This window comes from Sebastes umbrosus, chromosome 3, assembly GCF_015220745.1.
Source record: "Sebastes umbrosus isolate fSebUmb1 chromosome 3, fSebUmb1.pri, whole genome shotgun sequence".
Lineage (NCBI taxonomy): Eukaryota > Metazoa > Chordata > Actinopteri > Perciformes > Sebastidae > Sebastes > Sebastes umbrosus.
The window spans coordinates 7,918,259-7,935,032 of record NC_051271.1 but is presented as its reverse complement, the minus strand read 5'-3'; the positions used below and the strand labels follow the sequence as shown (position 1 = coordinate 7,935,032).

General features: G+C 41.7%; 1 protein-coding gene across 2 annotated transcripts in view; it reads left to right on the top strand.

Annotated features, from left to right (window-relative positions):
• Window positions 1-16,120, top strand: part of LOC119485577 (alpha-1,6-mannosylglycoprotein 6-beta-N-acetylglucosaminyltransferase B-like) — a 133,011-nt gene extending 116,891 nt beyond the window's left edge. The window contains exons 12-18 of one of the 2 annotated variants that reach the window (XM_037765252.1): window positions 1,550-1,555; window positions 4,180-4,335; window positions 4,536-4,682; window positions 6,074-6,190; window positions 10,858-10,932; window positions 13,767-14,050; window positions 14,999-16,120. In XM_037765252.1, coding sequence (XP_037621180.1) covers window positions 1,550-1,555; window positions 4,180-4,335; window positions 4,536-4,682; window positions 6,074-6,190; window positions 10,858-10,932; window positions 13,767-14,050; window positions 14,999-15,197 — 984 coding nt within the window. In that variant the 3' untranslated portion in view covers window positions 15,198-16,120. Of the gene's footprint in view, window positions 1-1,549; window positions 1,556-4,176; window positions 4,336-4,535; window positions 4,683-6,073; window positions 6,191-10,857; window positions 10,933-13,766; window positions 14,051-14,998 lie in introns of both variants that reach the window. The other variant, XM_037765251.1, reaches the window with a different exon arrangement.
• The last annotated feature ends 654 nt before the right edge of the window (window positions 16,121-16,774 follow it).

Here is a 16,774-nt window from a genome sequence, read left to right as displayed (position 1 = left end):
AATCAATTCATTGGTAATCCACGTAATCGTCGACCAGGAGGTATAAAGAGTGACAAACACCACATAGGGAGGAGGTCAGAGTAGATGGGGGGGTCAAAACACAGCAGACTCTCGCACAGGAGACCCGTGGGGCTACTCCGTGTGAAACCAGAAGCCAATGTGATTTATTTGTCACGTAATTTCTGTACTTAAGTTACACCACTTCTGTAGTTATTTTGAACCAAACCACGATATTTTCCTAAACCTAACCAAGTAGTTTGGTTGCCTAAACCTAACCAAATAGTTTTCTTGACTAAACCTAACCAAGTAGTTTTGTTGCCTAACATAACTAAGTAATTTTTTTGCCTGAACCTAACCAAGTAGTTTTGTTGACTAATCCTAACTAAGTAGTTGTTTTACCTAATCCTAACCAAGTCGATCTTTTCCCAAACCTAACCAAGTAGTTTTGTTGCCTGAACTTAACCAAATAGTTTGTTGGGTTTTTTTTGCTTAATCTCAACCAAGTCAATTTTTTCCTAAACCTAACTAAATATTTTTTGTCACGTAACTTCCGTACTTAAGTTATGTCTCTTCTGGTGTTATTGTAACCCAAACCACAATATTATCCTAAACCTACCTAACTAGTTTTGTTGCCTAAACCTAACCAAATTGTTAGACGGAAAGACGGAAGTTTAATTGAAAAGACTGGAGCGGAAATTGACACATGCGTCACATGTTGCTGGACATTCATAGGATTCGTTGTATGAGGGTACATTGATGTAGACAACCATGAAAATGTACACACATACAATCATAGTACGTTTATGCACACATTCTTGTGTTTCACCTGCATGCATACAGATAAAACCACTCACAAACACATATATATTTAAATGTTTCTCTGTTAGATTCAAAAAAGAAGATAGATTTTGCACAACAGGTTAATTCTGAATTCCTCATACAGCAATCTCTTTTGATACATGCCGACTCACACACACACACACACACACACACACACACACACACACACACACACACACACAATACCCCCCACAATATACTGCAGTGTTGACAGAAAAATCCAATGACAGCATTTTGCACACCCCCGCTGTTTGCACCATTACAGCTCAGCTTCATGCGGCTCTATATACACAATTGTACAGCTTTAATTTACAGGCAATTTCCCTCTCAAAAGCTGCCTGCTTGTTCATCCGCATTTTGTAGAGCGGCACAGTTGTGTCTCCATTGTTGAAATGATTATGGAGATGTTGTTTGCTGCCAGTACTTTCCACTGTGTTTCTGTACAATTCCCTGGATTTCTTTATAGTTGTGGCTTGTAAAGATACGAGCTGCAGAACGGAGATGGAGGGGTTGTAAAAGTACAATAACCTAATCTACAAAAGCCTGGTGAAAAGGCAGAAAATGTACAGCAATGAGTAATTATTGTCTCCTCTCTCTTCTTTGTTTTCGCCATTGTTGTATTCTCTGTCTAAATTGTTATCTGATTTAATTTTCTTATCTTTGTCTTTCTTTCTTTCTTTTGTGGTGAATCCGGCTGGATGCTCATTAGCTTCAGGTAAGAGTCTGTTACTTTCACCACATAATGGCCATCTCACAGCCTACACTTATGCATAAGCACAAGTTACTCTGAGCTGTTAACATGTCACACACATGCATGCATACAAACAATTATTTTCATGGTTGGATCCATAAAAAAAACTTTATGAGAAGCTATTGGTCACAAGTGCACTCAAATGCACTGCAGCGCTCCCAGGGACAGCCATCGCTCTTCAAGAGTTTTGTGTATAACAGTTATTATCTTTTTATCCTCTTACTTGTCAGAAGGCACAAGGACTGGTCAAGCCAGACAGACATTTGAAGGATTTAAGTTTTGTGTTGTAACAGGACGATTCGATGAGAACATCGCTTCGCAAATGTGGCCAATGCAGCACTAATGATGATGTTGATCTTCTCAAATGGCTCCCTCCTTATTCATAGCTATTATTTCACCATATTGTGCTTCGCCGGCTACTAATGAGAAGCTTGATTTTGTCTACCTCTGTCTGAAATCAAGGAGCCTTTGTTTCCTAAATTAACAAGAATATTGTGTGGTCAATCTGCCACCGTTTTTCTTTGTAAATAATGTATGCAAAATGTGAGAAACGGAAAGCTTGACAGGCGTACCAACAGTAAGGAGGGTGAGGCGCAGCAACCCTTCAGATATGCTGTGCAAATCGAACTCAACATGTTAATTTCCTTAAATCTACATTACAAGAAATGAGGTGAGGGATAAAACCCAGCACAGCAGAACATAGTTATTACCAGTCCTAATCCAATGCATGTTGAGAGCGTTCGCTTGGACACAGAGAGAGAGAGAGAGAGCTGCATGTGCACATTGTGAAATCTGCACTCTTCCACACCCGTGTTTCTCCTTCTGCTAATTCATGTTGTCTGCTGCACTTAGCGCTTGAGCTAATCTCCTAATTGGCTGGGAAAATCCTCACAGAGGAAGCTATCGATCGCTACAGCCTCCAATTAGGGCTGCGGGGGGGCCACACCACAGTACAGGGATACAGTAAGCTGCTCCACATCAGACAGCAGAGTCAATACTGTGGTCCAGGGTTACGCTCCATTCACACGATTCAGTTTTGGTTGTTAACTGATGTTGGTTCGGCTTTTGTTCTCCCAATCGCCATGCTCAACCTTGACTTTCTACACTGTAGAGAAATAAGCAGACATGAATGCCGAGCTGTGAGTAAGTGCATGTAATGCCTGTATCGCACCTCTCACACCCACGCAATCATTTTGTAAAGGAGATACCTATCTGCTGAACGCTGCGCAGAGTTCAATGACATTTTCTTTTACTATTATGTTTTCTTTTTAGTGAATAGCCTGTTGATTTCACAAACCGATGATATTACTTGTAATATCAAGGCTTTTCAGTCACTTTTAACCCATGTGCAGGGAAGCCTTTCACTAGATAATAGAATGAGCGGGGTGCAACTATCCAATGTGTATCCAATAGGTGTCTTGCAAATAAAAAAAAAAGTGAGAAAACAGGCGAGTAGTAGCAGCAGTAGAGAAGGGTTCAGGGATTAGGCAGAAGTCATTTTCATTCATGTGCGTGTTTACCATTCACAGCCTGCAGTTGTTAGTTTCTCCTCTTTATCTCTTTCTGAAGTCTGTATCAGTAGGACTGGTTTTGTGGTAGGAATACCGTACGATAAAAACACACACAGTTTTTATAGCATCAAATAACTAATTAAAACCAAACTAATCAAAACAATTAACACATGAACATTCAGCTTGATGAGAACTACCTAAAATGAAAACAAAAAAAAACATCTTTGGAAAAAATGTATTTGTCGTGTACTTTGACTTTTTAGTTTCACCCATGTCCCTTCAACTAACATGGAGGAGGCGGGCTTTATGACCTATACTGCAGCCAGCCACCAGGGGGCAATCCAGATGTTATGGCTTCACTTTTAGGGAGCTGTCATGTCGGCCATCTTTATATACAGTTTATGATAAATATATAAATAAACACGTAGGCCACATACACACACACTTGGGTTAATGTTTTCTTTATGATTATGTTGTCATAGCATTTTGCAGAATGTAAAAGACATTTGATCGTGATCTCAAGGCACAGCGCAGGAATTAGTAATCATTTATTATTTGTTCACATCTGATAACAGAAAAATGACAATAAAAACTACCAAATGATGAGTTTGCTGGTGAGAGAACAAAAGTTTAACCTGCTGAGATTACCCAGTTATGTTGTTTTCCAAGTGAAAAGGGAGGAAAATGAAGCATTTTGGCATTTTTGTTTGGAGAAATCTTTATGAAAATGACTTGAAAACGCTAGTGCAGACACAAGTTGTGTTCTAAAAGGTGTTTTTTTTTAGACGTATTCAGCATGCCTGCAGTCTTAGATTTTGAGACAAACATGGATACACTGTACTGTCCAAACATACTGACACCAAAGTCTGACAGCTACGCACACAGACAGCAGACAGCTTGCACAAAGATCAGAGACATAACAAACACAGCACACTGTACTTGGGCACAGATTCTTTAATCACATCCTTCTCTCTGCTCTTATTTTCTGACGCGCTCTTTTTTCCACACAGCCTCCTCTCTTCAGCCCAAACCCTCGATCTCACCAACCCATCTTTTTCCCCCCTCCTCTCCCAGCAGGGCAAGGAGGGTTTCCTGCAGATTCTCCACAGGTACATGGAGGTCCACGGCACAGTGTACTATGAGACCCAGAGACCTCCGGAGGTCCCGGCCTTCGTGAAGAACCACGGCCTGCTGCCCCAGCATGAGCTGCAACAACTGCTGCGCAAGGCCAAGGCAAGAAAGTGAAGAAAATATTACCTACATACATAGTTTATCTGCTGGATTCTCACTGCTGGAGTCATACAGACTCTATTACAGTACGCTCACTTTTATCCAGAAACTGATTTTTGTACACACACAACACATACTGATCTAAAAACATGTTGAAGCTAATTACCATTATTACAACATAACATTCCTGATTGTTTTTCTAGCTCTTCATTGGCTTTGGTTTCCCCTACGAAGGCCCCGCCCCTCTGGAGGCGATTGCCAATGGCTGCATCTTCCTGCAGCCCAAGTTCCGTCCGCCTCACAGCTCTCTCAATCATGAGTTCTTCAGAGGCAAGCCCACGTCCAGAGAGGTAAGCTCATTAAGTTCACTTAAGTACTCCCCCACTATGAATCACTGATGAGAATATTTTGGCCACTGCTGTTTTCTCACCCAGCCATGTTGCCAAGTTACTTTATTCATCGGTAGATCTTTTAAAAGAACTGGCACAAGCTAGAGGTGCAGACAGCACATGTTAGAGCTTGATGAGAGGCTGGAACATGGCGTTCCTGGTACAAAACAATTCATGTCCCACTCCCCATTTATCCAGCCTGTGATGAATCAGTTCCCGATTAGGGGAGGTTATTGTGCACTTAGTGTCGAAAAGTCAGTCTTCTATTAAAGTTTGTTGCCTTATATCCGTGTGCACCAGTGTGCTTTGGACTTGGTCTCTGGAGTCTCTCCCGTTACAACACAATCTATGTTGCTATTAATGAAAACAACTTTGGAGAAATTCTTGCAGTACATTTTTCTGATCTAGTGCAGAAAATCTTCAAAATGCTACAAATAGTTAATATGCTTACTCTGCTATCAAACTAGACACATGAAATATTTATATTTGTAAAATGATCATTGAGATTTAATACAGTCAAATATCCAAATAACTTGTTAACGCAAATTCGTTTTTACCCCACTAATTTCTTTAACGCAACTTGTGATTTTTGGGTTGTAGCAGGCTCAGTTTTAAAGTTTAGAGTGAAGATACTGGCATCATATGAAACTAAAAAAACTTAAGGAATCCATTGATACCAACCATCTGATGCTAGCTTGTCACCAAGAAGGCTAAATAACGCTCCAAACTTACGCAAAATTTTGGCGAGGAAAAAGTGGTGTGGCCGTTTTCAAAGTGGTCCCTTGACCTCTGAACTCAAGATATGTGAATGAAAATGGGTTCTATGGGTACCCACGAGTCTCCCCTTTACAGACATGCACACTTTATGATAATCACATGCAGTTTGGGGCAAGTCATAGTCAAGTCAGCACACTGACACACTGGCAGCTGTTGTTGCCTGTTGGGCTGCAGTTTGCCATGTTATGATTTGAGCATTTTTTTTATGCTAAATGCAGTACCTGTGAGGGTTTCTGGACAATATTTGTCATTGTTTTGTGTTGTTAATTGATTTCCAGTAATAAATATATACATGCATTTGCATAAAGAAAGGATATTTGCCCACTCCCATGTTGATAAGAGTATTAAATACTTGACAAATCTCCCTTTAAGGTACATTTTGAAAAGATAAAAAATGTGCAATTAATCGAGATTATATATATTAATCGATTGACAGTCGTAGTTATGATTAATGACAGCATCTTCATTACTGTAAGGAATGGTTAAGGATAACTAAGATGATCTGACTCCCAACAATCACCCTTTAAGACATTTATTTGAGACACAGAGCTGAATGCTGCATGTGTTTTCTGTAGGTGTCCTCCCAGCACCCGTATGCAGAGCAGTACATCGGCAGACCTCACGTCATGACGGTGGACTACAACAACTCCCTGGAGTTCGACTCTGCCATCAGAGAAATCATGAGGACAAAGGTACTCGTACCCACCGCGCGCTGCAAGGATAGAAAACGAGACGTGTACATTGTATGCCGGAGCTTTCAATTCTCTCTGAGGCAGCTAAGTTGTCATGTCAGGCGATGCCGTTAAATTGAAACTGAAAAGCCTTTTCTATCCATTCAGCTTCTCCTTCAGTCAAATCAGTCATCTGCATCGTAAATGTGAAGAGATGTTCACCACTGATACCTCATGAAATCATCCTTGTTGATCTGAATATGAATACTGGGGGCTAGCTGGGATCTTATCAATCAGTTCCCTGATGTGAATCTGTTCGGCATGAAATAAGAAGATAAACTATAATAAAAAAAAGTTAGAGTTGTGATAACAAAATCACTCTATTCTTTTACTCAGTGAGGTTAGATTTATAGATGTCCTTGTTCTGTTTTTCAGTGTTTGTGTTTTTTGTTTGCCTTTGCCATCGGGGAGCTGTGATGAAGTTACAGTAAAGTAAACTGGACTTCTCGTTGACGCTGTAAGCGTTTTTTAAACTTTGACAAACAGCGCAGTAGCTTTTGCCACAGTGGCTACTTTGCCCAGTGTGTAGGAAGCAATCTGATATTGCAGAGTGCTGAACTTTTCCACGCGGGAAATGTGGGCTGACAGAGAATATGAGGATGGCAGGAACTGCCAAGAGTGGGAGGGAGGTTAATTAAGGAGTCAACCGAGGAGATTAAATCTTTCGGGAAAGCACGACAAAGGGGGAGAAAAATGGGAAAAGAACAGAGAGAGAGAGAGATGAACATACAGACAGAGAAACAGAAAGATCGACTAAATGTCTGCATGGTCTCAAAAGTTTTCTGTTCTCATTAAAATTGAAGACAGCACAAACCTTTTATATCTCAAACTAAGTATGTTTACAAAAGTTAAGATTTCAAGTGCATGACACTTTGAATGAGAGATTAAGAAGTGGATCAGCACATTGCTTTAATTGTCTAGATGAAGCATTGTCAGTGCACCCACGCTTAGTACTGCAAACAAAAGTGCCTTGTGTCATTACAAACACAAAACATATAGTAGATACGTTTACAGCAGCTTGACTGTCGTAGGTAGTGACAGTAGGTATTCTAGAAAATATTTTTAGATCTGACAAAGTGATGTTTACAGCTAAAGAAATCATAATACTGTTGCCAAATGACATCACATGAAGTCGCTTTGGGAAAAAAATGATTTATTTTTTACTTTTTGCATACAAAAGGCAGACATTTATCTTTGGTTTGCATGTGCAAAAACTGCTTAAAACACATTTACATAAAAACACAATACACCAATAGAAGCTACATTAAAAGGAGCACCGAGTACTCGATGGTGAGGACTGAATCAAGGTTAAATAAATAGATATAAAATGCTGTGTGCTGAGGTAGCAGCAGACTGGCTTCAAAAAGTAGCTGTCCTTACAGATTACGATACTTTATCAGATACTTTGGCATTATTTTTTGCCCATTTCAGCCATCCAGCTAATTCCATATTGTATTTCAGAGAAAGATCCGCAGTAACGCTCCGACAAAGCATCAGTTTCAACTGCATGAAGGGCACCGAGAGATCATGTGCAGCAGGAAGACAGCTGTCTACATGATCTGTTAAACTTTCTGTAATAGTTTGTGCCTTTAGCAGATTAGAAGAAGTGTGCATGGAGATTAAAGGAAAAGTGATATCTGCGTGCGTGCGTGCGTGCGTGTGTGCGTGCGTGCGTGCGTGCGTGCGTGCGTGCGTCTTTTCTGTGTTGTCAGACAAGCTACAGTTCAGCAGCCCCGGCTGACTGCTCTGTCTGCACTGCCAGATCACTGAGGGAGAGCTGATGGACCCCTTCACCCTTCACTGGAGGCACAATGCCCCAGCAAACACACACAGACACACACACACACAGTCAGATAATATTCTTCTCCTTGCATTTATCCAAACACAAAACCACAATTGGAGAGGCACTGCAGTTGCACCGATCAGGCAGATCAGCTCACAGAGCCTCCTTACCCACACATTACAGCCATTGGCTTCGAGACGCACACTCAGACATATACACACATACATGCTAAGTGTGCGTGCATGCGTGCGTGCGTGCGTGCGTGCGTGCGTGCGTGCGTGCGTGCGTGCGTGCGTGCGTGCGTGCGTGCGTGCGTGCGTGCGTGCGTGCGTGTGGCAGAGGCTCATGTTCAGTCATGCAGGACAAAGCAATCTCTGGCTGGCTGACAAGTCCTCATGTTCCAATAAATCCTTTCTTCATCTCTTTCATTGTGTTATTCTTTCTATCTTTCTTTCTTTCTATCTTTCTTTCTTTCTTTCTTTCTTTCTTTCTCATCCTTAGTTTTATTATTCCCATTCCTTCCTCTTTTCCTGCTTTCTGTCTCTGTTTCTGTCCGTCACTCTATCTCCTTCCATCCCTCTGACCTGTTGTTTGCAGTGGAACGAAGCACAATCTTTGGCCAAATTATGGTTCAATATTCAATTTTGTGGTTGATTGAATTGGTATTTGCCGTAATAAAAGATGAAAACCATGTGTAAAAAGTTTGGTAGTTAAAGCTAAAGTCTGTAACTTTTAGCAAATATGTTAAAAAATGTATTTATTTAAATATTTTTCTGTTACTGTAATGACTATTTCTCACCTTAAATGTTTTCAGAAACATATTTTAGAGTACTGTTTTTAGTGTAAACATTGTGTTTGTGATCCGGGCGCCATGTTGAAAACAGTCGAGCCAAAACGTTCTTATTTTACAGTTAAACAGTACACTGAAATATGTTTTGGAAAACATTTGAGGTGAGAAATAGGCATTACAGTAACAGAATATTGATTGATATTTGCGCTGCCTAGTTTGACAGTTTGATCAGAGTTTGGGTGTTTGGTGAGCAGTGATTGGTAGCTGCTTTAGAGACTGCTCGGCTCTGATTGTTTTGTTTTTTTTGGGCACATTGAAACTTTACAAATGCTGTGCACTACTGTCAGGATATAGTGACAGTTTTATAAAAATAACTCTTTATCTTATTTGCTCAAAGTTACTGACTGCAGCTTTAAAAGATTTTTTGAGAAAACTGCAGTTTCTTATTTTCTGTGGCCTGTACTGTTGTAAAATTCTTCTTAAGGCCGCTCCAGTAAATGAGAACATGCTCTCAGTCACCTTGTCTGGTTAAGCAAAGAGAAGAAACAGAAAGAAAAGGAGGAACTCTGTTACAGTAGATTGTTTGAGCTTGTGTGTGTCTGTCCCTCCTGTGCACGTGTTTACTTTCTGCTCCAGCTTACAAAGTAGATTAACATAAGGCTTTGATCAGATTTGCAGTGTGCGTAACTTTTTTTAAATTGCATCATCCCTGCATACTTCCCTGCTTCTCAGTGATTTTCACTTGAAATGGGCCAAGTCTGATTTCACACATGGTTGAACATCAGACTGCTTTGATTTCAGATTGGAAATGCAATTTAGTGAGTCGTGTATCATTTACAAAGGCAGGTCTTTTGCATTAGGGCATAAAGGCAATCCACTTCGATCTCTGCTGTTAGTGTTTAAATGGGGGGAAAAGTCTCTTCATTTGTTTCACATTTGTAACAACTTTGTTTAAGTCAGTCATGCAGATTTAAAGCAGCAGCTGGTAGAAATGGAGCAAATATGATAAAAATCCTGACAGTAATGCATGAGACAGGTAGTCTGAAACAAAATCACGTGCCTCTGTGTCCTCTGGTGCTCCTAATGGTATCTGCATGATTTCACAGACCGGAGGAAAACAACCAATCAGATCAGTGGAGGAAACACCAAGTAGCACCGCCCACCAGCCGGAGCAAACTTTCTCATTTTACAGCTAAACAGTACCCTACAAGATGTTTCTGAAAACATTTGAGGCAAGAAATAGGCATTACAGTAACAGAATATTGATTCATATTTTATCAGCGCTGCCTAGTTTGACCGTTTGATCGGAGTTTGTGAGTGATTGACAGTTGCCTCTGCTGAATGAACAGCCAATAGGAACGCTCTCTCTCTGAAATGACCTGTGATTGGCCAAAGTCTCCCGTCACGGGCTAGATTTTTTAAATCCTGAAAACAGAGCCATGAGGAGGTGCAGAAGTCTAGTTTTCTCTCAGAACACTTAATTACAATATGCTGAAAGGTTATTATGGAATCTTTGCCCAATGATGCCAAAAATATTCTGTCTATTGCAGGTTTAATTTACATGTTTATAGTGTGGCTGAGGATACCAAAAATATAAAGCATTTTATAATAATAATTCAATTAATATTAATATCAATTGGAGCAGTTGGAGCTATTTTACATTCATCCAGTTTTGTGTCACACAGTTTGTTAGCTTGAATTAAACTGGTATCAGCGAGAAACACAAAAGAAAATATATACATACATAGTATTTCCAGCTCATCCCTAATTAGGCCAATCAAAAGTGTGCTTTAGTTATAAAACCAGCACATCACAGCGGGGAATGATCTATTGGTATGCAAATAAAGCCTAATGAGTTTCCAAGCAGTGACATACTGTGATTAGGCCTCGCAGAAATCTGACAATAGAAACATCCATCTGCAGAGATGAACAAGGAGAGGAGACAATTTATTGCAATTAGTGTGAACAATGAAGTGACAGCAACAAAAAAAAGTACATTTTGATGTATGCAAAATATGGAAATAATAACGAGCTGTGTTTCCGTGTCCTTTTCAGGTCGAGCCATATCTGCCTTACGAGTACACCTGTGAGGGGATGCTGGAGAGAGTACATGCTTACATACAGCATCAGGTGAGGTTCAGTCAACACAAATGTACACAGAGCGCTGAAAAACACACACATGCAGAGACTCTCTCTTTTACTCGCTAGCCCTCCCTCTCTCTCATTCATGCACACACTCTCTTTTCACCAGCTCTCCAACTCCCCCACTCTGCTCAGTATTTCATCACTGTGTGCATTCAACACCCAGAACATCGTGTATCTCTGCTTGTGTGTGTGTATGTGTGTCAGTATCTCTGTACTCCATGTATGTAGACTTGTGATTAATCTACATGCTAACTCTCATTACAAACCACATATCTGCCCTGCAGCTCTAAAGCAGAAGGTCTCCTGACACTAATGAGGATGTATGAGTAAAGAGAAAGATCACAAGTGTGGGCAGGATGGTGATGGTGATGATGGAGGACTGGGATGAAAGAAGGATTTTTTTTTGTATTAATCCCACACTACATGCCAGACAAAATGCAGAGGTGTCTCTCAACAACCTTCATCTGCTGCTGACTGGCAGCTGGTTTGGATACAGAAAGCGCGACTACAGCATTTATACTGCTGAAAGAGAATACTTAAGCTAGATTCCTGTTTACTGATTAATCAAGATTTAACATAAAGACCAGCAAGGCCGCATTAAAGTACAATGGGCCCCGGGGCTATGGCTTTTTCAATGCCCTCCTCTACTCCCCCAAGCACCAACACGTCTCAACTATTGCCGCGTTCAACCTGCACAAACATCAGCCACGCTTAATTTGAATAATGCATCATTATGATCACTCATAACTGCAGTTTAATTTTATGAATGTTGCGTAACCAAATACAAGCACATCACCCCCACCCTCATCCACCTCCACTGGCTCCCGGTCAAGTCCCGCATCACCTACAAAATCCTCCTCCTCACCTACAAATCCCTCAATGCCCTGGCTCCTCAGTATTTATCTAACCTCCTCCACCCTTACACACAGCCCCGGAACCTTAGATCCTCAGGCACGGGTCAGCTCTCCATCCCTCACACAAGAATGCGAACTTTTGGGGACAGAGCCTTCAGTGTGACAGCCCCCACACTTTGGAACTCTCTCCCCATAGAGCTCTGCAACGCACCATCTCTGGACACCTTCAAAAGACTCCTCAAAACCCACCTCTTCACCAAGGCCTATGGCCCCTAGCTTCTGTTACATTTGTTGTGTTTATTTATGTCTTTGTTAAGCGTCCTTGGGTTTCATGAAAGGCGCTATATAAATCCAAGCTATTATTATTATTATTATTACAAGTCACAAGATCATTATAAGCCCATAGTGAAGTGTAGCCTACGATACAATACAATACAATACAATACAATACAATACAATAAATCTTTATTATTACACGGCTGTGTTGAATACTCGATTCTGATTGGTCAATCACGGATTTGTGCGGTCTGTAATTTCACTATAACAGACCGTTGCTATGGGCGCAGCTCTGATATCGGACCCTGGCGGACCGTTTTTGTGTCAAAATATTGATTTCTTCAGTAAGTAGCCGTGTAATAAGCTGGATAATGTACAGCTAACCGAGAGACCCCTCCGTTTCGCATCAGGCATCACCCTGTCGGGGATTCTTTCACAACAATGACCGGCTCGCTGTACATTATCCCTTACTTGTCCACCAAGGTGGAAATTTGTCTTCTACTCACCAAACAAAGGAAACAACAACATACAAGCAGACAAGCAGTTATACAAATAAATACATTCCTTCTTTTCTTTTCTTTTCTTTTCTTTTCCCCTCAAGCCTCCTGGGCCCTTCGTTGTCAGGCCCCGGGGCTTGAGCCCTGGTAAGCCCGTGCAGTGAAGATGATTGCTTACAGTTGGTCAAGCTTTTTACTTTCCGTAGTGTTTTTAGTTCACTTATTCTACTGCACTAAAGAAGACAAATTTGTCAGCACATATGTATTAGTATTAATGATACACTGGCATGCTGTAGCAGCTAAAGCTGGCTAAGTTAGTACCTTTTTAAATTTGCCTCACAGGTTCTTGGATGATTTCAAATGTTTTTATGTTTACTTTTGAAAAGGTTGAAAGGTGCTATATAAATGAACTTGTCTTGCCTTGCCGTACTTATACATGTTCTATACAGAAAATATTAGTATGACATTAGTATTAGTACTGTTAGTAGAGTATTAGTACCTTCAGTCCCCTTTATTGTTTCAAATGTAAACACAGTGTCAGCCGTGCCACCGCAGTCTATGTGGCTGCGGCACAGAGCGAGAGGGCAGTTGCCGCTCTCGTGAACCCGCACTCGCTGCCATATTAGTTGATGAAAAGTTGAACTTTTTTCAAAAACTCCGTTCAGCCCACTGACGTATCGGTACCTGCTGTATGTGTGTGCGGTCATGAGAGTGTGTGTGAGGGCATGACGTTAACAGTACACGTTATAGCTGCAAACGTAGCAGTGCAGTGTGTGTACAGTTTAAGCTAAAGTCGATGGATAAATGCTACAACACCTCAAGACCCAAGCCCAGTTCCCGTGTCTTGCTTGCCACCTGCTGATTAAAATGAAAGTTTGTTTTGCACAGAACAACGACAGTGGATTTGTCTCCCATCACTTGTAGCGGATTTGCATTAGGAATGTATCTCTTAAGGACCAGTATGAACAAGATGAATGATTAGAGCAAGAAAAAACTGTTTAAATATACATATGGCCATGTGAGTATTGTTCTAAGACATACTTGTGAAATGTGAATCTGTCCTTTAATATGCTTTTTATCAAGCTGCCTCAATATTCTGCATTTAATAATAAAAGACACACTCTTACTGTAGGTATTCCTCCAACAATAACATGATTGCACACACTTATGTTACTCTATCTTTCACCTCCAGGAGTTCTGTGCCCCAGAGCCTCCCTTCATTCCAGCCAACCTCTCCAGACCGGGGTCTGCCGGTGGCAGCAGGATCACAGGACCTCTGTTTGTGCCACTGCCCAATTCCACCGCCCTCGGCTGGGCGTCCAACATGACGGCGCCCCCTGCCTGGCCTCCTCTCAGCTCCCTCAGGCTGCTCGTATCTCAAGAGGGCCAGTCCTGCGTGGAGGCGTGCCATTCAGATGGTTTCGTCTGTGAGCCCGCTCACTTCCGCTTCATCAACAACAAGGAGGCGCTGCGTGGGTAAGTCCATCTGAGTTGCACGGGCCCCACATGGCACAACGTACACACTTGTTGTCTGTCAACCAAACTATAATGGACATTTTAGTTTCTTTCTTTACCCAGATACACCACTCCTTCAATTTACCTGGAGAGATATTTCTGAAGCACAAAAATCTAAATCCCCTCAAAGAATAAAACAACGGCTTTGTATCTAAAAGGCTCCTGGTGGTTAAACTTCATCTCCACAAAGTTATAACATCTAAACCCACCGTGTATTTCTCCACTGCCCGGATGGATAACTTCTCTTATATTAGTTGACACTGAGATCAGGTGAGGCTGAATCTCACCAGGTATTTATTTAGTTTAACTGTACCAACTCCAGGCAGTTGAACCAGAAACTTAAGTTTTTTGGAGCTGTGAGACTGAAAGCCTGCTGGTGTTTGAGTCTCTCCTCCAAACATCCCCCTACTGACTGCTTTCAGCTCCGGCTCTTCTTCTTCTTCGCTCTTTTCATCTTCCAAGTATCTTTCTTGTTTACTTTTCCGTCTCGGTTTACAGTGCCGCTTTCATTTTGTTTCTGTTCTGTTACTCCTCCTCGTTGCTCTGGTCTGTTCTCTGACACAAGTTATCTTTCTCACACACTGACGCCTCGTACCTGCCTCGCTGTTTTTTCCAACTTCCTTGTCAGTTTTCCACTAAATTTCGTCGCTCTCTTTTTAATTTGTCATCTGTAGTGTGATGAAAGCGATGACATTTCTCTTGTTTCCTGTCTCTACTCCCCATTTATTTTGAGGTTATGCCAATTCCACTTTCCTGTTACTTGTCTCAAATAAAAATAACTTTTATTACTCATATTTTCTAAGTTATCCTTTCAAGAACACGCCGGAACATTTTCTCTGTCATTCAAACTCTATGAACTGTTATTTCAGGGTGTGTTTCAGACCTCTGCTCCTCCGTTTCACCCCTCAGGTTGGAGGTGCAGTGCGAGGTGGTCGACTCCGAGATCAACCACATCCTTCCAGCCTTCTCGGTGGTGCGGCGGGAGTGCGGCCTCCAGCGGGAACCACTCCTCTTCAGCTGTGCGGGATACTCCCCCAAATACAGGCGGCTCTGCCCCTGCAGGGACTTCCGCCGCGGCCAGGTGGCGCTGTGCAGAGACTGTCTATAATGACGGGACAGGTGAAGGGCAGACACAAAAGAATTAGACACAGATTGGCAGGAGGAGGGGAACTAGAAGGAAGGTACCCGCAGGCCAGAACGAGTGTAGAGTTGTGACAAAGAGTTGTGGCGCAGAGAGGCAGCTTCCCCCCCTAGAAAACAGTAAATGTAGGATAATGAGGAACAGACATGCATGGATTTGAAGAGCTGAAAGTAGGCCCGAATAGCTGCCAGGCTGTAAGTGGTTGACTGTAGTTGTTATAACAGCTGTTATACTGTCACTTGTTGGAGATAAAAAGCAGTAAAACGTCATAGAACAGGGCTCCAATGATACAAGGTGTCATTACAACCAGGGGCAGAGGCTGGGTTACCATGCCAACAAACCTTCACATTAAACCTCCGACTACAGGATAATAGTTCCTACAAGAGGTTGAGCGGTGATATGATACACAACATTTTGTTTTTTGGAACTGCGACTCACCAAAACTAAGGTGTTTAAGTTGGAAAATATGCACTCGAAGAAGCGTGTGACTGCAGAGAAACTCAGTATTGGGACTATAGTGTCATTCCATGACAGAGTCTTCAAATATCTTGGTTTGGAGAAGGCAACCTCGGGTCAATATCCAATCTCCTCTCTGCACTTGGACAAAGGATGATGGACAACCAGGTTATCTCCCTCGCTTTTACTCCCGTCCTCCAGTGATGGACAGAGTAATTTATCAGACTGCACCCAGAGTCTGAGGCAACATCGGTCAATGCAATCATCTCCTGTCGCAAAAAAAGGAGGAGGAGGCGGACAGAGGACAAAAATAAAGGGTACAAGATTATTTTTCAATAAATAAGCCTTTAGAGCTCTCGACGGGATTTTTAAAGAGTCCTCCGGGCTTTATGATGGAAAAAAAAAAATCATAAAATAAAAAAAATCAGAACGTATCAAAGTGATGAGGTGGGTTTTATGTTGCGTCTGGTCTTCTCTCGGTCCCTTCATATCTTCTTAGGTTGGAGTGTTTCTTCTGTTCTTGCTCCTCACCCATCTGTTCCCATCACATTCATCCGCATTTCCATCAATCCGACTGTAGGGAGAAACGTTTGATTTTTTTCACATGGAGGCGACCGCCAGCACAGGTCGAAGCTGTCGATAAGACCAAGTGACAGAGGGGGGGAGGGAGAAATCCGATTTCAGATGAACGTCCAGTATTTCACTGATGTGCTTTTATTTTTTTTTACTCTGGAGGCTATCCAGCGGCATTCTGGGAAACATAGGAAATCACTTGTTAAGCTAAAAAGGCAAGTTTGGAGAAAAAATAAAGAAACTGTCAGTAGCAATTACAATACTTCATTACAGAATAATTGCTGGACTAATTTCAACATCAAAAACTAATGACATCAGTTTGATGATGTGTGAAAACCAGAACAGCTGTAACAGCCTGGATTAAGGTTCAGTGAAAATGAAGTTCAAGAGTGCAAAAGCATTGTTTGCACAGTTGGTGGAGACCATGGACCGTATATAAAAATGGAGGTCACCCGTCTGAACCAATCGCGAGCCGAGCACGGCCGCAGTTTGTCAGCGAGAGAGACTCACAGCTA